This window comes from Pantherophis guttatus, chromosome 1 (assembly GCF_059756535.1).
Source record: "Pantherophis guttatus breed Tessera chromosome 1, ASM5975653v1, whole genome shotgun sequence".
NCBI lineage: Eukaryota > Metazoa > Chordata > Lepidosauria > Squamata > Colubridae > Pantherophis > Pantherophis guttatus.
In genome coordinates, this window is record NC_142063.1 from 116,276,387 (window position 1) to 116,300,255 (window position 23,869).

General features: G+C 39.4%; 1 protein-coding gene across 2 annotated transcripts in view; it reads left to right on the top strand.

Moving 5' to 3' along the window:
• GRK2 (G protein-coupled receptor kinase 2) overlaps nucleotides 1-18,782 on the top strand; it is a 40,392-nt gene extending 21,610 nt beyond the window's left edge. For both annotated transcript variants that reach the window (XM_034420391.3, XM_087881600.1), the window contains exons 7-21: nucleotides 269-320; nucleotides 952-1,043; nucleotides 3,563-3,662; nucleotides 4,466-4,544; nucleotides 4,673-4,803; nucleotides 5,774-5,868; nucleotides 6,632-6,739; nucleotides 6,891-6,957; nucleotides 10,685-10,785; nucleotides 12,842-12,908; nucleotides 13,061-13,156; nucleotides 14,652-14,814; nucleotides 15,011-15,147; nucleotides 15,426-15,539; nucleotides 16,817-18,782. In XM_034420391.3, the coding sequence (XP_034276282.1) occupies nucleotides 269-320; nucleotides 952-1,043; nucleotides 3,563-3,662; nucleotides 4,466-4,544; nucleotides 4,673-4,803; nucleotides 5,774-5,868; nucleotides 6,632-6,739; nucleotides 6,891-6,957; nucleotides 10,685-10,785; nucleotides 12,842-12,908; nucleotides 13,061-13,156; nucleotides 14,652-14,814; nucleotides 15,011-15,147; nucleotides 15,426-15,539; nucleotides 16,817-16,987 (1,573 nt within the window). In that variant the 3' untranslated portion in view covers nucleotides 16,988-18,782. The remainder of the gene's footprint in view (nucleotides 1-268; nucleotides 321-951; nucleotides 1,044-3,562; nucleotides 3,663-4,465; nucleotides 4,545-4,672; nucleotides 4,804-5,773; nucleotides 5,869-6,631; nucleotides 6,740-6,890; nucleotides 6,958-10,684; nucleotides 10,786-12,841; nucleotides 12,909-13,060; nucleotides 13,157-14,651; nucleotides 14,815-15,010; nucleotides 15,148-15,425; nucleotides 15,540-16,816) is intronic.
• The last annotated feature ends 5,087 nt before the right edge of the window (nucleotides 18,783-23,869 follow it).

Below are 23,869 nucleotides of genomic sequence, written 5' to 3' on the forward strand. Positions count from 1 at the left end.
ACTGCACCTGGATACTAGAGGTAAACATCCTTAGCTGTGGGGAAATGGCATCAAGATGTCTGAATTATTGCCTTTTAAGCTCCCATTGCCACAATGCCCTCCAGTTGGACTGCCTTTCAAATGCCTCCTATATTCTTTCATTGCTGGTATACTGAAGTGGAAATCTTGTAAATAGAGATTTTAGCTTAAAATGCACTGGCTGGGGACTGGAGTCGACTGCAAGAGAAATTGTGTATATTTGTGAGTTATGTCTCTCATTCTGTTTTAGTGACAAATTCACACGCTTCTGCCAATGGAAAAATGTGGAGCTGAACATCCATGTAAGTGGCTAGTGTGGGGAGGGCACTTTGAGGTTGTGATAAAACTGTCATGAGACACTAAGTATAGAGTTGCTAATGATCATTTTATTATAGCATATAGAATTTACAAGATTTGCAAAGCAATCGTAATGTAGTGAGAAAGGAGATCCCTTCCCTAAAAAACTCATCGTTTTGGTAGCTGAAACAAGATTATTTATGTCTGTTATTCATTTGGTAAATGAACTAGATAACAGTGAGAGTTAGAGAAATGAATCCAGTGTCATTCTCAATATCTTAAAACAGGAACAGAAAATCTTTTACTTTGGAGTTGCTGGATTTACAACTTGTTGATAATGCTAGCTGGCATCTATCAACATCTAGGGAGTTACAGGTTATCAGTTTCTGTTTCAACATATGAGTTTATATACCCAGCGATACCTCCTTTAATACTAAAAACTCACAAGCAATGGTGACCAAAATGAAGGAAAGTATGTGTTGACAGTAGTTGAAATCCAGTGATAATTAACCTACGGATATGAATGTGCTTAGACAGCTCTTTGGAAACAAGATCATGCTCACTTCAGGTTAACATTCTTGTTTTGCTTTCTCTTTTCTTATTTATTTTTTTTAAATGCTGTTTTATGGGATCTAGCTGACCATGAATGACTTCAGTGTCCATAGGATCATCGGACGTGGTGGATTTGGAGAGGTCTACGGCTGCCGGAAAGCAGACACGGGAAAAATGTAATATGCGAGATTGTCTTGTCATGCTGTGGTGAGAATTGTAGGAGAGCAAGTAAAAAATGATGCGCAAAAGTTCAGCTTCAGCAACTGGCAGTTCCCAATTCCTTTTTTATGAAATATTTCAATTGTTGCTAGCTATCTGTCATTAGCATCACTAGATGTAAAAAAATAAATAAAAAATCCTCTCTGAATCTTATGACTATGGACAGTCATGAGGTGGGTCCTCAGGTAGCTCTGGACTACTACTCCCCACAAAGCAAGACTTACATTGAGCCTTTGCTTGACCCAGTTCTGAAACTTTGCCAGCTTGCTTTTATTTTTGAGACACACAGAACATTTTCAGCATCAATTCAAGAGTTTCAAGGTATAGATAAACTGCTGAAATAAAACAAAAAATCCATACATACAATCAGTTTCTCGGATTTTATTATAAAATGTTTTGTTGAATTCCAGAATAAATCATTGCAGTTCAGCAATCATTTCAGAGCATCAGAAGCAAAATCCAATTATTTCAGTTTTCAAATGAAACAAAATGTAGAGGGATCCCTGGGGATTATTTTGGACCAAGTAGGGCAGGACTGCTACATCTTACTCCTCTCTCCTCAGCAACTCCCAGTGCAGTTCCTTCCATTAGCCTGCTCATTTGCTGCCTCTCTCCCAACTTCCCAGCATCTTCCCTCCCACAGTCATTGCCAGTCTCCTTGGCTTAATTCCCCAAACCACTTCTGCTGCCAACAAGTGCATTTTGGGCCATATCTAGGACAAAACATCTTCATTTTGGTCTGTAGAACAGACAAACCTCTAAAATCTGTGTTTCGGGTTAGATGGAGACCAGCTGTTTTATGCACATATCTTATAATTAAAATGAAGACAAGCAGCAGAACCAGTTGAACAACATACAAAAGAAGAATAACAAAAATATCCAAACAGATTCAGATGGAGATCCTTCAGACATTTACCCACCAAGGTTATGCTCCTCATCCATTAGCCACACAATATTTCCTTTCAAGTTGAATGGCCATAAAGAGAATGCTGCAGGATAAGAGAAATGTGCTGGTCCCAGATTTGCAGATTGCGAGCTTTAAGATGAACAATAATTGCCTTCTGTTATGTTGGCTTGCAGGATTCAAGGAAGTGTTTTGCCTTCTCACAGTAATTTTTGCCTTGTTTATCTCTCAGTCTATTGTAATGCACTCTGTGGTACTGTCTTTGAAGGTGCCTCAGAAACTACAGCCGATCCAGAATGCAGCAACTTAATTAAAGGCACATCCCAATCTGCCTATTTTGGGTGAAATCCATATGGCCACAACCCTCCAGGGTTTTGCAGCAGGCCTTCGGCAGATACATCACGATTGCTGTTACTCCTTATAGTTGGACTTTATTAAAATTGATTTCTTTCTATTGTTCCTCAGTGGCAAAAGAGTAACTTGATGATGACATAATATATATTTTTGTAATCTTATTTATGCAGTAGCATGTGTAAACTGGTCAGTGTCTAAGGAAGCATAAGTATTACTAATTTAAGAAAATTCCAGCTTCCTTTAAAACCTTTACATTTTCTCTACAATGCATCCCTTGTGGACTTGATCATGTGCTTCCTTATTGCTGCCTTGGAAAATGCCCCTCCTCTAAACAAGTTAATTCAGTTATTATCCTGCCAGACCAAATATAAGGCAAAAAGAAACTAACTGCTTTCCCTCCCTTCCACATCCTGAGCGTGAGCCAGCAGGAAAATTACCGAAGAGTTTTCCAATTGTTGGCAAGCTGGACAGTTATTGTTTAGGGTTGTTTTGGAGATAAAAGGAAAGCTTGGAAAACATAGGATAATGTAGTGGCATCTGTGATCAGGGAGAATGTGTTTTCATTTTAAATATCTGAAGTTCCTAAACGGGAGGACAAGTTTCTCTTCAAAAAGAACATGATAAGGACATACATACATACATACATACATACATACATACATACATACATACATACATTTATTTATTTATTTATTTATTTATTTATTTATTTATTTATTTATTTATTTATTTATTTATTTATTAGTCCAATTCATATGCCGCCCTTCTCTATAGACTCAGGGTAGCTTACAATGCATTATAGCAATAGCCTGCATACTTTTTTGTATATACCTGCTTATTAGGGCTTTCGGCCCCCCCTAAGCGGTGGTGTTCTATACAAAGCTGGCTTATTGCCCCCACAATCTGGGTCCTCAATTTACCTACCTCGAAAGGATGGAAGGCTGAGTCAACCTTGAGCCTGGTGAGATTCGAGCTTGCACTAATTGCAGGCAGCTGGCAGCTAAGTGCTAGCACTTAACAGCACTTTAGTCTGCTGCACCACCGAGGCTTATGAGCTTCATCGGAAGTACTGTCACATGGTTATGTTTGGAGAGACATCTGCAGGGATGATTATGTTTGGAGAGACATCTGCAGGGAGACAGGAGCATCATCAGATACTTTTGTCAAATATTTAACACTCTGATCATTCAGTTTCTGACCTCTTCTGTTTCTTGATAGGTACGCCATGAAGTGTCTAGATAAGAAGCGTATTAAGATGAAGCAGGGGGAGACATTGGCTCTGAATGAACGCATCATGCTGTCTCTTGTCAGCACTGGGGTGAGCTTGGCTACTCTGAGGAATTGGGAGAAGTGGAAAGAATGCACAAGCTCTGAACCTACACTATATAAGTTTTTGGTGGGCGGAAGGAAAAATCTAAAAACGTTCCAAGTGACAGTTTGGGAACTTGAAGTCAAAGCTGGCATGGATGAGGTAGATATTTTGCTGAACCCACCTGAAATGGAGAAGGAAGAAGATATGTAAAGGAGGAAGTGTTGATTTGTTGATACTGGGAGTGTAACCTAACAGTAAAGATGGCATATGTGTATGCTGCAATGTGTATGCAAGGAAAGAATAAGAGGTGCAGTGCAACATGTCTTAAAATTAGAAGAGAGCATGTGTTGTGTATGGAGTATACTGAAGAGAGAAAGAAGGGCAGGGAAGTTTCTTAGCATATAAGAAAAACAGGAGGAAAATACCTACAAGTGTTTACAGGATGGGGTTGTGGGAAAGCAAGGAAGGTTACTATGTATTATGTAGGTATTGATGCAGGGCACACTGCAGAATATAGGGTCAGTACAAGAAGTAGCACTAGTTTGTGAGGCCAGAAACAGTGATTTATTACACAATTCATTGTCACAAGATTGTAAGAAGCAAGCGTAAGTGTGTGCAGTTGAATGAGTTGGGTAATAAGTGTGAACACAGTATGTATTAGATTGTAGAATGTACAGCAAAGATGCCAGAGGCAAACTGTGTGAGGGTGTGAGCTGAAATGTATTGATCAATATACAGTCTGTGCATGCATGCAGTTTCTTTGTCGTTTTTTTTTCCTGTTGTAACTTTGTTCTTTGGATCCCTGCCAGGATTGCCCCTTCATCGTGTGCATGTCATATGCCTTCCAAACACCCGACAAGCTCAGCTTCATCCTGGACCTCATGAATGGTGAGAGCCAGGATCCTGCTTCTAAGAGTCCCTTCTTCTCTGCCATCCTCATGTGCTTTCCTAAAAGACTCCTCCACACCCGGCTGTGTCTTGTTCCATCACATAGTTCTTTCCTTTCTTCCTTGCAGGGGGTGATCTACATTATCACCTCTCCCAGCATGGGGTCTTCTCGGAGACAGAGATGCGTTTCTATGCAGCAGAGATCATCCTGGGTCTGGAACATATGCACAATCGCTTTGTGGTTTATCGTGACCTCAAGGTGAGACCATCTACCTCTTCTAACCAATCCCACTGCTGTGTAATGGTTCAGCAGAATCACTATCACCATTACTGGCTTTATTTCACAAAAGGAGTAGATTGCTGGTATTCAATGATGAGGCTTCAATATCTCATTCCTCTCTGAGAAAAATGTAGTTTTCTCAGTGCATTTGGATTTCTTCCATCTCCTATCTAGGAGCCAACATGATATGGCTAAGGGATTTGTGATCAGAGAACACTAAAATCAAGCTCTATTGTCTCCTTTAGAAAATGGAAGTTTTGATTACTATGTGAATTCTTTTACTGAATAAATTAAAGTAATATTCTAAAATCTTAATGTTCCATAGTACCTCACATTCCTGTTCTAAGTATTTTGAATTATTAGAATAGAATAACAGAGTTGGAAGGGACCTACGTGGTCTTCTAGTCCAACCCCCTGCCCAGGCAGGAAACCCTACACCACTTCAGACATGGTTATCCAACATCATCTTAAAAATTTCCAGTGTTGGAGCATTCACAACTTCTGCAGGCAAGTTGTTCCACTGATTAAATGTTCCAATTGTCAGGAAATTTCTCCTTAGTTCTAAGTTGCTTCTCTCCTTGATTATTAAAATAATTGATATCCACTCTTTGAATCGGAACTACAGCTTCATATAAAATAGGATGGAATCATGTTTTGTTGCTTGTTTTGTATATTATACCTTGCTTGTGCTCCTCTGTAAACCTAACCACTGTGGGAGCTGAATTCATCATTCAGAAAATGCTTCTTCAATTCTCCTGCAGAGATTTACCTTTATTTGGTTGATTCCAAAGTGCTGTTGCAGAGGTTCAGGGTCACAGCATGAGGGAGGAGAGTTTCAACAGGCTGGGCTTGCTTGCCCTCTTTCATCACCATTTCCACAGCAGCAGTCTGGAGTCCAAGAAATAAAAATAAAACACTTATTTTGTTAAATGGTGCTCTGTCCCTACAGCCAGCCAACATCTTGCTAGATGAATTTGGCCATGTCCGCATCTCAGATTTGGGACTCGCCTGTGACTTCTCCAAAAAGAAGCCTCATGCCAGTGTGTGAGTATCTGAAAAAAATCTCCTTTTTTGCCCAGAAGCACTAGATACAACTAATTTTATCACAGAAATAAATATGGGAGCATGCTTCCATCCCCAACCCTCTTAATTCCTTAGTTATTGTGCCTTCCTGATGCTTAAGATTTAAGTGTCCATCACCCCCATTTGCTAGTTTATTAGTTAGGGTTAGTTCAAACTATCTGGAAAATTTGAAACAGTTTGCCTCACTTCCTCAAAAAGATCATATCACATCTGTGATAGGGAATAATATCATTCCAAGATGCTTCTAGCTGAACGTGTCCATCATTTACATATGAACTGTGCATAACAGATCAACAGATCACAACATTCCAATCTCCTGATTGCATACTTGGAGTCCGCCTTTTGCATTTTCTGCTTATAAATGATCAGGTAAAAGGATGTTCTCAGGGCGTTGGTGATTAAACCTATGTGGAAACGACTTTATAATTACACATGTAATTATATATTTTGGTATTGATATCTGAGGAGTTTTAGCAGATTATCCAGTTGAAACCACTTCCATTAAGAATGTAGTGGAACACACTCCCTGATATCATATTTACAATTTTTAAGTGTGATGAAAGGAGGAATTAGTAATTGCTTCCATTTACAAACCACATAAGATAGAAAAAAAGTGCAGTGCAAATCTCTGATGGAAAAGTAGGATAAATTCTGTTTTCCTTTGATATGTCCTGCTTTAGCCTGATGCTCTGCTTCTTTTAATTCTTGGTGTGATCCTCTACAGTGGCACACACGGGTACATGGCACCAGAGGTTTTGCAGAAAGGCGTGGCCTATGACAGCAGTGCTGATTGGTTTTCTTTAGGCTGCATGCTCTTCAAGCTTCTGAGGGGGTAAGTGGCCAAATATGCTGAGAAAATGTAGTACATGGAAACATAATCATTCACATGAGGTTGGAGAAACTCAGGTTGATTGGAGTAATTGGCAAGTAGGAAAGAGAAATTTCCTGAATTTTCCTTTGACATTCTCCTTGTTCTTACACAGGCATAGCCCTTTTCGACAGCACAAGACTAAAGACAAACATGAGATTGATCGCATGACACTCACTATGGTAAGTTACTTTTGTTTATTAAACTTAGTAAGGGGTAAGCTTTGATTCCAATCTCCCCATCTTCAAAGAACATGCATTTCTCCTTCCCTTTGTTCTATAAAAATGATCTCTATCCTCCTTATTGAACCAGTCCTCACCTCAAAGGATATATTTGAATCTTTGTAGAGGTTAACCACTGGATTCTCATATTGCTATACTGTGTGCCTACTTGATAGCTTTATCTAGCTCACTTGAATATTTGTCCAGGCATTTGTTTGAAAATGGTTCTTTGCTAATTCCACTCAGTATTTTGGTAAAACATTTAACCTAAGATTCTTTCATTACCTCATCACAATTCATTTTCCAAGTCTGGGAGTTTCAGTTTTACACAAGGTAGGTGTAATTAAGACCTACGAAGCCTGAACAAAAGTTCTCCTTGCTGTAGCTCTCAAAATTCAGTAGATAATTACACTGTCCCTTAGAAAACAGGAAATAAGAAGGCCCCATCACACAGAATGATTGAGAATCAAGAATACAAAACATTCTTGATTTTCAACAATAATCCAAATAGCAAAATTAAAACAATGTGTAAGTAGGGCCACAAACAGAATTCAGTGTGCTAGAGTGCAGTTGTTCATTGTTAATCAGCCAGCTAGGCTGAATTCTGTAGTTTCCTCTTTGGTTTCATGACAACTTGGGTTTTTTTTGGCTTTATTCAGTATTTCATGACTATAGGATTTGTTTTCTGGACTTTTTTTTTTTTAAGTTTGGATTCCATAGACTTTGGGATTCCCCTAAGCCTAGTAATACCTCCATTTTTTGGTCAATACAGAAACAGCAGTCAAACCCAAAATAAGAAATAGGGGGAAAGGAAGAAGGTTGTGGTGCTCAGTGCTACCTCAAGACACTTTACTATTTGAGGAAAAAGACAAGATGACTCAGCCAGATTGATAGTTGAATGCTACTTCCCTTTTATCTTTCACTGTATCTCAGAAAAATTTAAAGGGCTATGGGGCTTTTTTAATAGTGGTTTTTCTTACATGTTTTGTACTTCATATGGTAATGGAATTGGAAGCTATTTGGGAAGCTGATACTAACATGCTGATAAAAACCCCAATATAAAATTATCAAAGGGTCTTCAGTGTATAAAGCAAGCTTTTCTGAAATAATCCAAAGCCCACCTAGTCCAGCATCCAGTTTCCAAGAAGAAAGCTGAAAGATTAGGGAAGAAAATCTGCATATTGTTTCCCTCTTCCTCAGGAATTGGTATTTAAACTTATACTCTTTTTTAATTTAAAGATTCTTTTTTTATTTCTCTTGATTGAATAGACTTGTTCTTAAATGTGTCTCTTTGAAGGTGATCTAACCCTTGTCTAGCTAGATGAAATAGAATTGACTTTCAGCAATTACTGCTTGTTACTTTAATTGGGTAACCTTTAAGTGCTGACATTGGAAAGACCATACATACAAACATATGCACGTATCATGCTATCTTCTTTTGGCATCTCGTAATGTTACACAAAATGCAGAAAATGAGTAAGAAACAGTACAAGAAAGCGAAAGAAAGAAAAAAGAACATTACAAAGAACATTATCATCTATCACACCTCTTCAATAAAAATTCTGCCAAACATCTTTCCAGTAGATTAATCCTTCTGTACTTTTTATATTCATTGTTGCTTCCTATTCTTTTGTAGAGGATAATAAAAGTATTTTTCAATTGTCAGGCCCAGATGGAGTTCTTACACATTAAATAAGCTGTACTCCACATCCATATTTTAGTATTTTTCCAATTACATCACCTGCAGTCTTTTTCAACTTTCTCACAGTACAAAGGAATTCTTATGCATCAGTTTTGCTTGGACACTAATATTTATAGAACTTGTACCAATTCCATTTTTCAACATATCATTATCTACGACAGGAAACTTTGAATACTTTTACAGAATTGATTTATTTCAGTCTTAACCCAAATTATTTTATCAGTTTTATTTTTAATTTTGTTCACTACTGTAATCAATAGTGTATATTAGTTATGTGTTCTAAGTTACCAATGGCTCCCATAAGTTATTTAGGTTATTTCAAATCACTTCAAATAATAAATTACTGTATCAAAATCATTGCATTTTCTCTGTCTCTTTTAATCTTAACTATTTAAACCCATTATACATATTATATAATCTTCCTCATTTTTATAGCTGTTTTAAATTCATTTTTCTCTCACCTGCTCATACAGACCTTCATTGCTTATCATGGCTTTACCCGATTAAGACTTTCATATAAAATGTTTGAGTGTGATAGGGAATGTGTAAAGTAGGTTACCAGTCTTATGCGTGTGTCATTTATAGCATTCCCTGCTAATAAGGCTGGTACTGGTTAGTTTGCCCATCTTTTGCCACAAGCAGAACCAAAACGCAGTTTTAATTTAAATGTGTTCATTCACTATGCTGGGAAAGTTTGGTCTCTCCAATGTAAAGACTTCTTTTAATGCCAACATACAGTTGCCTGCATCCCACTAACTCAAAGATACATGTGATACACCCAGGATATTTGGAAATGGTTTATCATCAAGTATGAAACCAGGAGGACAAGTTATATTTTGATTTCAGTGTTGATGAACCTCCAGTTAAATTGACCTGTGTAATTAAGTGATCTATTAAATAAAACAAGGTGACTAACTGAAGTGGGCATGCTCAGCCACAGTGGTTTTAGGAAGCTCCAGGACTAAAAAGGGGGGCCTGGGATCTGTAAGCTAACCTTGGAGTTTGACTTGCCGAGTACTGGTAATTTTCATCAACTTGATGCTATCCAGATGGCACCAGGATCATAGCCATTGTCCTCCAGTTATCGAGTCCTTCGCAAGGACTTGGGATAGGCTGATGTTATTGTTTAATAATATTAAAATTATTGTCCCACGGTGTAAGCTGTTCCAAATAAACCTGCCTTTTGAAATTGACTAATGCTGATTTTATCAATGCTGATGGTGTTCAATGGGTGCTCCAGATCTGAAATTACACCCAAGGCACCTATTACTATTAGTACTATCTTTGCTTTCTTTTGCCACAGTTATTCTACTGCTATTTGTAGGTCTTTGTGATTTTTCTCCAGTTCCTTCTCTATTTTGCCGTCTCCAGGTTTTGCAATGTCCATGGTTTATGTATTTTATTACTATCATCATAATTATCTGAGGATTTAGACACAGAGATAGGGAACCTTGTTCCTCTGAAAATTTCTTGATACAGAAACAACCTTCTGGCCACTGTTGACAGAGGGCAAAACCACAATTATAAATAGACTCTGCAAAACTATTCAGCTCTCCTTCCTCTTTATTATTCCATTGCATTTGAACCCATTTATCTCTTGCAGAAACACATGCACAGGATAGAAGTGAAAGTAATTCCCAGTGAGTCTGTAGTTTTCAAGCAGCAGAATAACGCTGAGGGCTATGTGAAATGAAATGAGACTGATTGCATGTGATTTTGGGGTGGCATATTAGCATTCTTCCTTTCCTTCTACTACAATTATGACGGGATTGTTTCTCAGACCCAAGTTATTCACTATTTCTGTAGGATCTCCCACAGCTTCTGGAATGGGGAATAATGTCTTTTCTGATAGCCTGAGTGAATAACAAATAATGGTTTCAAAGGTTGAAGGAATTAGGATTTAGAATCCTGGTGGGTTCTGCTTGGTTTCCTCTGACCTCTCCAATCTCTCACCTTTCAATTAAACCTATCCTCCTTTTTCAACAGGCTGTGGAGCTGCCAGACTCCTTTTCACCTGAGCTACGTTCTTTGCTGGAGGGACTGTTACAGAGAGATGTCAACCGTCGGCTGGGCTGTATGGGTCGTGGGTGAGTGTCCTGCCAAGGTGCTGAAGGACAATGCGAGATGTAGAGGAATGTCAGAATGGGCCAGAGTTTTAAGGTTACTCATCCATGTTCAGTTACAGAAAAAGTTCTACATAGAATAGAGTTGGGTTTGGCAGTCAGGTGAGAACAATTCCTTCACTTCTTATTTAAGAAAAAAACCTGCAAAAAATATATTCTTTTCATATCCTTAGCTATTAAAACATATTTCCTGAATCTATTACTGTAGAGACAATATGAACAAAACTTCAAAACTTGGAAGTTAATGTTAACAGAACCAGCTTCATAAAAAACATTCCCCAGTATATCTGACTGCTGCCTTAGTTTTCAAGGCTGCCAATTTTCTCCATTCCTCAGTTGCAAATTCAAGCCACAATCTGGTAAATAAGCGTAGATGACCTTGTAGCATGGGTGTACCAGGAAAACACATCAGTGTTATGTAAACTCCAGAAATATTGTTTTGTTATAAGTAAAGCTTTGATTTTCATTATTTTCTGATTAGCATTGAATATAGATTAGGAGTTGAAATCTAAAGATTTTCAGAACAATAATAAATAGCTAATTTGAAAACATGAAGTTCTGCTGTTTTAAAAAACATTTTTCCCGAGTAAGAGAGATCAACCAGCAATGTTGTTTTTGCATTATATTATGGTTCATTTTCATAAAATAATGCATTATTCAGTTTATTTCTTTTCTTCTCTAACCATTATAAATTACAATGTAGTCTCTGGATAAATGCATAGAGTCCTAGATTTGGTACATGTCCCGTAAGGATGAACCAAACCTTTATTTGTGTCATGCATCTGATGAAGTGGGCTCTTTTCTGTGCATGCCTCTCTTATGATTAACAGTATACGTATTGTTGTAGCAGGATATATATTTAAATATCCTGCTAATAATTTCTGTGGCCTGATCATCCAGATTTTGGAACAATAAATGTTACCATATACTATGCAAATTTAGAATGTTTGCATAATTTATCTTGGAGTTTTATTTTGTGGCCCCCTCCTTTGTATTTGCTATTCATTGGAGGAAAAAAGACCTCACAGAATAATAAGTTCACTTCCCTTCCTCTACCTCCAAAACCATTCGAAATCTTATTCAGTTACTTCTCTAGTTTCTGAGATTTTAAGCAGTATTGTTTAAGTTTCAAACTGGAGGAGAAGCATATTTTTAATAGAAAAACAACAGTACTAGATTTGAAATTCATGGAATAGATTTTGCACACTGATTTGTGCTGTTTCTGCACACATACAGAATTTTTAGTTTTATAACTGCAGCAGTAGAGACATATACTTTTCTGAGTAAACCAGGCATTCCAGTAGAAGATAATAGTCCACAGATGTTGATATAGTTAGGTTTTTCTGAATTCTCTCAAGGCTTAAATTAAAATTTGAAATTCCATGTTATTTATTTATTTATTTTTATTTTATTCAATTTGTATACTGCCCTTCTCCTAGTGGACTCAGGGCGGTGCACAGCCAGAACTAAAACACATGCCAATACAAAATTTAAAATTATTAAAAGAATTACATAAGTGGCCCAATTTAAAACAATTTGAATTAAAATCCAATGACAATTTAAAAAATAAAAAACTAAAAAAGACTAAAAAAGACTAAAAAAGGGGGGGAGGTTCACGCCAGTCCTGCTTGATGGAAAAGAAAAGTTTTCAGGGCACGGCGAAAGACCCGGAGATCCGATATCCTTCGTATCTCCGGCGGCAAATCGTTCCAGAGGGCAGGAGCTGCCACAGAGAAGGCCCTCCCCCTGGGGGTCACCAGCTGACATTGCCTGGCTGATGGCACCCTGAGGAATCCCTCTCTGTGGGAGCGTACTGGTTGGTGGGAGGCTATTGGCGGCAGAAGGCGGTCCTGCAAATGGAATGGAATTAGTCACTGATTATAAAAATACATAAGCACAATAAGTTATATTTGCTGTTCACAAAGGTCATTATAGCTCGATTTTTTTATCCCCTGCCTTTTAGGTCCAGCTATTGCAAAGTCAAATATGATCACTATTTTCTCTTCTATATTTTCATTAGGTCACTTGAAATAAAGGAGAATCTATTTTTCCAGGGTGTGGATTGGCAGATGGTTTTTCTTCAGAAGGTGAGGGGAGCCCTAGTTGAAAGGCCGATGGGAAAGAAAATAATATGTATTTGGGCATTATGATGGTGTGTGTGTGTGTGTGTGTGTTGTGTGTGTGTGAAAAGATACGGTATTCTGCTCTTTGCTAACTTTATTTCATCATATCTTTGTAGTATCCTCCACCCTTGATTCCACCACGAGGGGAGGTAAATGCAGCAGATGCTTTTGACATTGGCTCATTTGATGAAGAAGACACCAAAGGAATTAAGGTACATAAGGAGACTCTCCCAGAATTATGGTGTCCTCTGCTGAGTAGCTGCAGTTTTACGTTATGGGAATTTCAATTTTAAAATTGATATTCTATTGTTCTTCAGAATATAAAACTCAAACAGGTTGAATTTACATATAGTGGAAAGACGATGAGACCAGGCAGTAGACGATGAAATAGCACAAGAGACAGAAAATTCTGTGTTTTGCCACCAGGGAATAACAGACCAGCCTTCTCCTTCTACTGTCTGTCTAGGAATTCTGATTACGCTGAAGGCTGGTGCTGAGAAAGGGCTGGCACAGAGTGACTTGTGGAATCAGATTATTTTGCTTCGGCCTTTGTGTCTAGTATTAGCCAGAGTTCCATGGAAGCTTAGAAGGTGGAACACTATATTTATAGTTTTCCCTTTGTTTGCTTCCACCAATTGGAACTGTACTCCTGCAGTTGGCACTATCTTGCATCCATGATAGTTGAAGAACTGTTTATCATAGTTTCCAGCTGTATATTAGTTTAATATCTTGTTGCATCAGTGCCTTGTTGATTCAGCTAGTATCTCATTTTTAAAAATTAAAAAGATTTTTGAGAAAGGATACAGTGGAATTAATACAGGGGTGGAAAACAAGATGCCTACTCTTCTAGATTGTCAATTAAATTAGAGAGTATGTCACTATCTTCATTAAGATAATAAAGTAAATGGACACAAATTATATTACTTGCTTAACGAAGTCATCACACAAGTGACATAAATTTTGCAGAAATGTTGTCTATTGCGTACGAAGTCCATTATATTAAGATCCAATACATCAATTATTCTATTACTCAATATGGTTTCTTATTTATGGAAGACATAACCTAGAAGAAAACCACATAGATTTTTTCCCTTCAATTCAGCGGTCTTCCAATTAAGAGCAATATGTGACTAATTCTTGTCTGTTGTTAGACAACAATTATTAGATAATAAAAGCAATTAAGTTCAGGAACTAATACATACTTTCTGAATGTTCTGGCTTGGAATGATGTGCACATAAGGTAATGTTAAGAATTGTTCTGCTGGCAAATGACCATTTAGTCCAGCGCTTTGTACCCAGCCGGATGCCTTAGGAAATAGAGCTAGTCAACCTCTGAACAGGTGACATGGTAATTCATTGAAATTAGAAGAGATTTGTGAAGGAATAGATTCCTAGTTGAGAAAAGTGCTGAGGAAATTAGGATGTAGTAGAAAGGATGGGATCTGAAACATCTACAAGGAACTGTAGATATTTCTAATAGTAGGGACAGAGCTGGAGCAAATAATACTGTCCAGGAGAAAACAACAGGCCTTTTTCCAAAAGAGCAAACAGAACATAAGCAGAATGTTGTTGAAACTGACTGTAAGACTGTTGTGAGAAATCCAGAATTAGATAGCCTCTTGTGCTGCTGTTTCAGCAGCTGAAACCCAGAGGAACGCTTTCCTCTGATCCTTGAGACATAGTGACATAATTTGTTTCTCCTCCCAGCTATTGGATAGTGACCAGGAGCTCTATCGCAACTTTCCGCTCACTATCTCGGAGCGGTGGCAGCAAGAGGTGACAGAGACTGTATTTGATACAGTCAATGCTGAGACTGACAAGCTGGAGGCCCGCAAAAGAGCAAAGAACAAGCAGTTGGGCCATGAGGAAGGTGAGCCTCGTTGCTGTTCTGTCCTTTGCCAAAACTGAGACTTACTCTGCAAGAATGTGCTTTTTGGAAACTTGATATTTCTTCCCTGTTCTTAGTGTGGGAAGACTGTCTGGATTCACTGGTACTAGTCCCATTCTGCTCCCTATAACACCTTTTTGCTAGCCTTCATATTGTTATCTTCACTTATTTTGCACAGATTATGCCTTGGGCAAAGACTGCATCATGCATGGCTATATGTCAAAACTAGGGAACCCTTTCCTTACTCAGTGGCAGAGGCGATACTTCTACCTCTTCCCAAATCGTTTGGAATGGCGTGGAGAGGGAGAATCTCCGGTAAGGAACAAGCTTTTTTCCAGAGGGTGGGAAAGATAGAATATCAGACTTGGGGTTGTATGAAGACTTGCCATACATGACTGGAAGAATTCAATATTCATTTGTCTGTGTTTAGGGAGATATAGCATACCAAGGAAAGCACATGTTTGTATGTGTTTAAGGCCATAGCACAGCACCAGGAGAAGGGGACTCTTTAGATAGAGATAAAAGATGAATATTTAAGATATAAGTTGGAAATTGTTTTCATTAATAAAATATTTGTTGGGGGGGCATTATAGCAGTCCCTGCTCACTATGGAAGAGATCCAGTCAGTGGAGGAGACACAAGTAAAAGATCGAAAATGCATTCTGCTTAAGATCCGGGGAGGCAAGCAATTTGTTTTGCAGTGTGATGTAAGTTATTTTGTTTTGATTTTCACCTTTCATATAGTCTCTCCTAAGAATCTTTCTTGGTGGTCGATTTAATCTTTTGTGAAGTTAAACTTTGGTATCTGTCTAAGAAAGATGTTAATTTTCTATTCCACACAAAATATAGAAAGAGCAAAACTAGTTAATTTGAAATTCTCTTGCATCCTGTTCTTCCTGTTTCACTCTAGGCTAATCCGTGTTCCTTTTTAAAAATTGTGGTTCTTTAAAATCCCCATTTTTTGCTGTCTTAGAGACTAGGGCAGGAACTCTTTTCAGTTTATGGAAAAAGTGACTTGAACAGTGAATTGTTTTAGTGGTCATGTATGCTTGGCAAATGCTTCTCAGAATAATCTGTGCCTATTAAGTTTTCAACTAGATCTTAACTGCATTTGCACAATTACTGTCTAGTTTATAAATCCACAGGATCAGAAGTAGCTTCTATTTCAATATTGGGAGGCAATAAGTTGTAGATATTCCCCAGTCACTAAAAGCCACATTTACATTCTCTCTAGAGAAATACAAGCTAGGGAAACAAAGCTAAGCAATTCTGTCTTGTTGCTTTCCATGGATATCTAGAGGGAGTTTATCTTGCTAAATAATGTCCCAGATGTTTGTAACCAAAATGGTTTCGCAGTTTGCAAGTTCCATACACTGCAGAGTATGTGGGCATTAAAAACATTCAGGGCAAATAAGTGGATCCTCAGGGGCCAGAACTATGCTGATAGGGTCAAATTGAAATTTTCTCTCTCCAGTTGCTCTCCTCGGCTGGGAGAAAACACTGGTGGTAATAGCTGGTGTAGAGACATGGTGCTAAGCACTAAGGGAATCCCTGGAAGCTTTAATCATTTATATCTAAATTTTAAAAGGATAGATGTATTTGCTGATTTGGATCAACAGCTCAAGAGTCTTAATGCATGTTAAAGTGTAATTTTTTGTGAGTTCAACTTAAATGGATTATAAGTGGTATTGGAATATGAGTCCTAACCACTGTTCACGTTTAATGGAAGCTGCAGTCTAAAATATCTAGTGAGCATATTGCTGACTCCTTACAGCAAATATTCTTTAAAAAGACAAATCTATTTGTAATAAGGGCTCTGGATCAGATTGTCACCATAGGGTGACAGGGTGCTGCTTACAGGGTGAAGAATAAGACCAATGATGTAATGTAATTTCTCTCTCTCTCCCTCAGTAAAATTAGTGCTATTATTTTGGAATATGTCTTTCCTGTGCTTCTCCATTAATACATCTTCTTTTTATCTCAGAGCGATCCTGAGCTGGTGCAGTGGAAGAAGGAGCTGCGTGATGCTTATCAAGAAGCTCAACAGCTGCTGCAGAGGGTACCCAAAATGAAACATAAGCCACGCTCTCCAGTGGTAGAGCTAAGCAAGGTCCCACTGATTCAGCGCAGCAGCAGCAGTACCAATGGCCTCTGACCTTCCTTGACTTCATTTCCCATCCTTAATTTATTCAGCTGGATTTGCCCACCATCCCCACCCTCTCCCCTGTCTCTTCTTGCTGATCATTGTGACGTCCACCCAACCCCCTGGGATATAATGAGGGGGTGGGGGTATTCAGAAAGCGTGGGACAGGTTCCCTCCTCCCCTATCCCCTCTGCACATGGGGATCAATACCCATTCCAGGGGTAGGAGACTGATAAGGTGGATAAGAGTCTACTCATTCCTTACTGAGCAAGTCTGAAATTAAGGCCTTGCCCCTAAATAGGACCAACAGAAGGAAATCTGAAGTATACCAGGCATCTCGAGCAGTTTCTTCCTACTTTCTCACTGTGGTGCCAGATGTGTGCCAAGGTATACATGAGGAATACCATAGATCCTGCTAGCTTGAGCCTTGTTGACATGGCATTTTGGGAATGTACATTGTCTTAAAAGAAGTCCTCTTCACGCTAGCAGAAATGAGAAATCCACAAGACAATCTGAAATTCAGACCCTTTACCTTTCCAAACTCTGACAAGGGTTCTACGGTAGATCCCAAAGAAATCTATCTTAGTTCTTGACGGAGAGATCTGAAGAATGCATTTTCGCCTATCCAAAGAGTGTTGGGTAGGTGTCCATTGCTAAGCAATTAAGCATCTATTTCAGGATTGGCTGGGGTTCCACTCCAGGCTGGGAATGAGGTCTGACCTTTAAACAATTACACAGTAATAGAAATTCCTAATAAAAATGTAGTCCTGTTCTTTCCCAGTGCTCTGTCCAGGTCCTTAACCCTTACTATTATCTTCTTATCCTATCATTTGCCATTCCAAATCTGTTATTTCCCACCCAGGACAGCAGCTGCTTCTTCAGCAGCAGCCTTAGGAACTGAAATCCTTTGCTATTCTAGGCCTGAACAGGCATTCTCAATCAACGGTGCCAAATGTCAAGATGGTTTTGTGCCTGTTTCTGTTAGCCTAGCAAAGATGAAGTTGTGCTCCCTGTGACCCTAGGAGAGATCTGGAGAGACCCCTGTGTTTGTCTTGCCCAGAATATATTAATGCCTCCAACTCTTTTCTTCAAAGTCAGGTGAGAATTGCCCCTATTTCTGCTGTCTCCACTGCCAAAACCTATGCTGCTTTGCTGTGGAAAGAGGCAGGGGCAGTGGTTTTCATGCCAAAAGTGATTTTGAGCTGCCTGAGCCTCATTTCGGGGCCTCTTGAGGCTGGAGCTGGACTGCAGTAGCTGAAAACAGCCTGATCAAGGCTTCGTGCCAACTTCCAAGTGTCTGAAGGATTCTGTAAATAAATTTGTGCCAAGGGGCCAGGTTGGGTTTGAAAAGCTAAGCCTGCTCGTCTCCCCCCTTCCAGTATGCCTTGTATAAAACAGTGTTCCCTTTCAAGCTCCCTGCCACCCAAGCGTTACGATTTCTCCCACAGGATGGTGAGAAATCTCAGGTTGAATCATCCCTGTATCCTTCCTCCTTTCATTTGCAATTAATGGGGGTTGGGGTGGACGGCTTTCAGTTGGGGGTCAGGTCTCATGCCCCAAGCGCATGCAATTGCCTCTGCTGCATGCCCCCTCCCCCCATGTGATGAATTTTGCCTGTTCTGCCATCTGATTTCCCCCCTTCCTTCCAAGAAGAGGTGGAATAAAAACCCCTGTCCCTGCAGTGTCTGTAAATATTGATCTCTGGTTTGTTTCTCTGGGTTATTATTATGGATTTTTTGCCGATTTTTGAATGTGATTTTAATGAGTGGGATAAATACTGTTTTTATAATAAAAAATCCAAAACCCACAAGTGCATACTTATGAATTCTTCTGTGGCTTCTATTGCTGGAACGATAAAACAGATCACCAGAACTGACCATATAGGTACATATGCTTGGGGTTTGCAGTGCCGGAAGTCACCAAATCTGCTCTAGAGGACATTGGCTGGTAGGGACAGTTTTTATCTTCAGCTTTGTCTAAAGAATAGACAGTTTTATCTTCTTATTACAGATGCTGCTTAGAGAAGCTTTATCTTTTACTACTTCTAACCCTTCAGGCTTCTCCCCTACTAGACAGGAAGGGAGGCCTTGAAGATAGTGTAGATAATGGGAGATGATGGCCCTCTTTGGAATATTAATTAAGGCAATAATTTCTCATCCCTGCAGTCAAAAGACTAGTGGCCTTTTAGCTGCAGTATAAGAAGCAGCTGCCTTAACACCCAACTAAATAGCAGTTGAGAAAAAATACCTTAGAAAAGGGCAGTGGCAAGCCATTTTTATATCGTGCAAGAAAATCTGCATGGGTGTGTTAATATAAATATACCAGGAACACCCCAGCAAGTAGTAACAGCAAATTTGTTTATTTACTTATATTATTTAATACATGTAGCCACCTATCTCAATCATGTGATTCTAAGGGGCTTCCAATAAAATACCTGACCTTGGATGATCTTGAAAACTGTAGCCATGGTCAGCTCTTGGATAGAAGGTCCTAAGAATCTTAAGAATTTCAGGATTATGCTGGGAAGACCAGCCCTTCCTCCAAGGCAAAGGACTTCAGTTCATAACAGTTGGGAAGAAAAAGTATGCCACTTTCATTTTTATAAATCCTACGTACATATGCTCTCCCTATCAGAATATATAAATCCTTCATTCATCCTTAAATACATCAATTCTGTCCTCATTTACATCAGATAACGTCAGCATCCAATATTATCAACTGCATATTGGGAGTTCATTTGCCTGCTTAAATAAATCACCAGCCAGATATTGAAATCATTGAAGTTATTTTTCTATTCAGGCAATAAAGTCATTCCTTTAAAAAAAAACTAATAAAATCATATTTGGTTCTCATCTTCTGAGAATGTTTTGCCTGTCTTGCTGGACCATTAGATGACAAAGAATTTTATGATTCTCTTCACTGCCGTCTAACCATCCCATTTTTGCAGTCTGTTGAGTCTGAAAGACATACAACTTTAATAAAGTTGTTAGTTTAGTTTCTCTTTGACTTGTCAGTGGCAAATGAACTAATTGCTGATCAAGTGGTTGTATCATGAGAAATTTTTAGCTTGTCTATGACAAAAAACACAATGGTGTATCTTTCTTCCATATCACAGCCCCTCAAATCTCAGCAGTGATGGTAGAATATAATTCACAGAATAGCTGAGCCCAGGGATTCAAGGTAGGTTACAAGATAGCCAGTCCCATCCTCTATCTCAGTGTTGGCGAACCTTTTCGGCACCAAGTGCCGAAACAGGAGCACGCAGAAACCAGAAGAGCAGCTGCCCAACGCACATGTGCAAGAGCGCCGGAAACCGGAAGAGCAGTTCCCTGGCTCTCATGCACGCGCGGGGAAGCTGAGCTTCCGGTTTTCAGCATGCGCATGCGCGCTGGTCGCCTGGTCTTCTGGTTTTTGGCGTGCATGCGTGTGCAAAGACCAGCGCACATGCATGCCGAAACCCAGAAGAGCAACAGGCGACGGCTGGCGTGCATGGAGAGATGGCTCTGTGTGCCACTTCTGGCACGTATGCCATAGGTTCGCCATCATGGCTCTTCTCATAGTTATTTCCTAGCCCCTACCACCCAAAATAGCTGCTTCCCTCTGCACAATGATAGGGCTGAGCCTATGCTGTACAGTATTGCAACGTCTGCATGCCATCTGTGGCCAATAAGGTTCTGCTTGTTCCCAGAGGACAAAGGAATTAGGCTTGTGCAAAAGAATGAATGCAATTTCTTACATTAAGAAAAGCAATATTCTGAAACTGGTGACAAAATACTTCTGCTAACAGACAAGTTGCTATGCTGCAAGAAAACCATTTTACAGAGGATATTTCACCAGGAATAGATTAACTAGAATTTATCAGTAAATTTAGTTCTGTTTAATTTGGACTTTATTGGACCTGTAAGATCCTACAGGGATGCGGTGGCTCAGTGGCTAAGACGCTGAGCTTGTCGATCGAAAGGTAGGCAGTTCAGCGGTTCGAATCCCTAGTGCTGCATAATGGGGTGAGCTCCCATTACTTGTCCCAGCTTCTGCCAACCTAGCAGTTTGAAAGCACGTAGAAAAATAGGGACTACCTTTGGTGGGAAGGTAACAAGATTCCGTGTGCCTTTGGTGTTTAGTCATGCCGGCCACATGACCACGGAGACTTCTCCGGACAGCACTAGCTCTTCAGCTTTGAAACGGAGATGAGCACCGCCCCCTAGAGTCGGAAACAACTAGCACATATGTGCGAGGGGAACCTTTACCTTAAGATCCTACCTTTCATGCAAACATGCAATTTGGTTACATTTTCCTCCATTTCTACTCAGAAACTTATAAAAGAGAACATATCAAAACCCCGAAGTATAAATTTAAAATGGTAATATAAGTAAATTTCAAAAATTGTTAACTGCTACTGGAATGAATTCTTCTCAACTTGCAAATACTTGGGTTTTGCAGAGAATCTAGATATACCAGTACACAGTCCTTAACAACCCTTCATTTAGTGACCATCTGAAGTTAAAACTGTTACAAAATGTAACAGTTGCATGATCAAAATTTGGGTGTTTGGCAATCAACATATATTTGCAAGTTGCACTTTCTTCGAGCAAGGGTGTGTGTGTGGGTGTACATGCATACCTTTAAAAAAAATCCTCACCCCTAAGGGTGGTCTCTTCAGTCTCAGGCCCTTTACTAGAGACTTGGGAATTTGTTCCTATATATAGTATCTTAGCTGTTCCTAGTACTGTACTCTTTAGGACAGAGAGCTCTGATGTTGTTACTGGGATCGATTGCAGCTATTCTGCCAGTTTAGGAATCACAGCACTGAGCACTCCTACCACCACTGGGACTACTTTGGTCTTTGTTTTCTCCATCCTCTCAAATTCTTCCTTCAGGGCACAATACTTCTCCAGCTTCTCATACTCCTTTCTGATGTTGACACTTGCCACTTAAATATATCACCACTGCTATCTTCTGGTCCTTGTCTACTACCAGTGTCTGATTGATGGGTAGTACCTGTCAGTTTGAAATGTGTTTGAATATTAGTAGCTCGGGTTGGTAGTTAGGCTGTTGGTTTGAGCTGAGCTTGGCAATTTGGTTGCAAACATTTTGTCACCATTCAAGGAAACATTGTCAGTGCGTTTTGAGTTGTGCTCATCTGTCAGAACACAGGTCTTTAAATACCTTTTTATAAGATGCAAATTAGTCTGAATGTTGTTTGTTCGGATATGAACAAACAACATTCAGATTAATTTGCATCTCATAAAGATTTTTAAAGACCTGTGTTCTGCCAGATGAGCACAACTCAGTACACACTGCCGATGTCTCCTTGAATGGTGATGAAACGTTTGTAACCAAATTGCCCAGCTCGGAGCTCAAACCAATAGCCTAACCTGTCTGTTTGTCTGGATATGTAAATCCTACAGAATATTAGCCCTCTTATTCTCCAAAACCTTAAGTGGAATCTCCCATTTAGACTTGGGAGGGTGTAGCTCATGCACTATGTAGATGTTCCTGTACACAAGGTCAGTTACTTGTTGTGCTATTCCATGTATGCTGTTTCTGGCGGCATTTTACACTCTGGCGGTATGCGTTGCACTGTCTCCAAGACCTGTCTGCACAATCTGCACTTCGACTTCTGGTCCTGTGGTAGACCCCTGCTTCTATGGATCTGGTGTTTTGTGCCTGTTCCTGTGCTACTATGATCAGTATCTCAGGGCTCAGCCACTTATAGGATGGATGAATGGGTAGATGGATGATACACATACCTCCAATAGAAGACACCACCAGGCATCTGATGTAGTAGAATCCATTTCATGAAAATATAGGCCATAATCAGTAAAGTGTAAAGGTACCCCAAGATTTTTGTTGCTGTTGCTTTTCCTAAAAACATGCTTTTCCATGTCCCATAAATTGGCAAAAATAAACACAACAGAATTCAGGCTGGACCAGACTTAAAACCCTTCAGAAGTGATCTTGCTTACTGAAGATAAATACAGATATAAATTAGGCAGAAATGAACCACAGTGTAAAAGCACAGTTGAAAGTCAACACCAGTGTCTGTTAAAATGAACGCAAGAGCGACTCCTTGCAAAAAATGAAAAAGATAAACTTGGTTCCCCAGAAAGCCTGAGGTATATTTTTTATTAGTTGAAGAACAATCTGCTTAAGCGAGGATTCCTGGTCATCTCACCAAAAAAGAAAAAAGGCTTTCTTAGCCTAATGTATTTTCTCCTGGCTATTTTTACAGTACCGCCTCTTCACTTCCTTTGCTACATTTTTTGAGGCCTAATCATGGGAGGCCGCTCCCAATGGAAGAAGCCAATTCTTTTTGAGTTTACTTGGTGCCAATTTTCCTGTCCCTTCAATCAATAAACACAACTGTTTGATGAAGTTGGATCAGGACAGCCCTTCAGGCAGGCCTTGTAGTACCAGTATCTGACCTGCCTGGGGGGGTTGAGAGAGTGAAGGAGCATTGGATAAAAAAAAACTGATCCTTGAAAAGCCATTTAGAAGTAAAACGAAAGAACTTTTGCAATTCATTTTTGGAAGACTGCCCTGAAATTCCTAACAGTGTCTACTCAAGTTTAACTAAGGTCAATCAAGCTCATTTTGCCTAGGTATGACCCTAAGCTAGGGCAAAGTTGTTCAAATCTAATAAACAGGGACAGGATTACATGGTAAGAGGAGTCCCCATCCCAGATGTTTGAACAATATAAACGTTAATTAAAAAAAGGGGGGAAAAAAGAAAAATCTACTTAGCGTTGTTGGAATACATGACCATTAGTTACACAGCAGGCTAGAGCTCCCACACTCTGCAAACCGTACTGTACTCTGTGCCAAAGGAAAGGCATTCTGCACACGCTCAAGTGCCTCCCTTTCTGGATCCCTCCCCCCTCGTTGGGCCTCGAC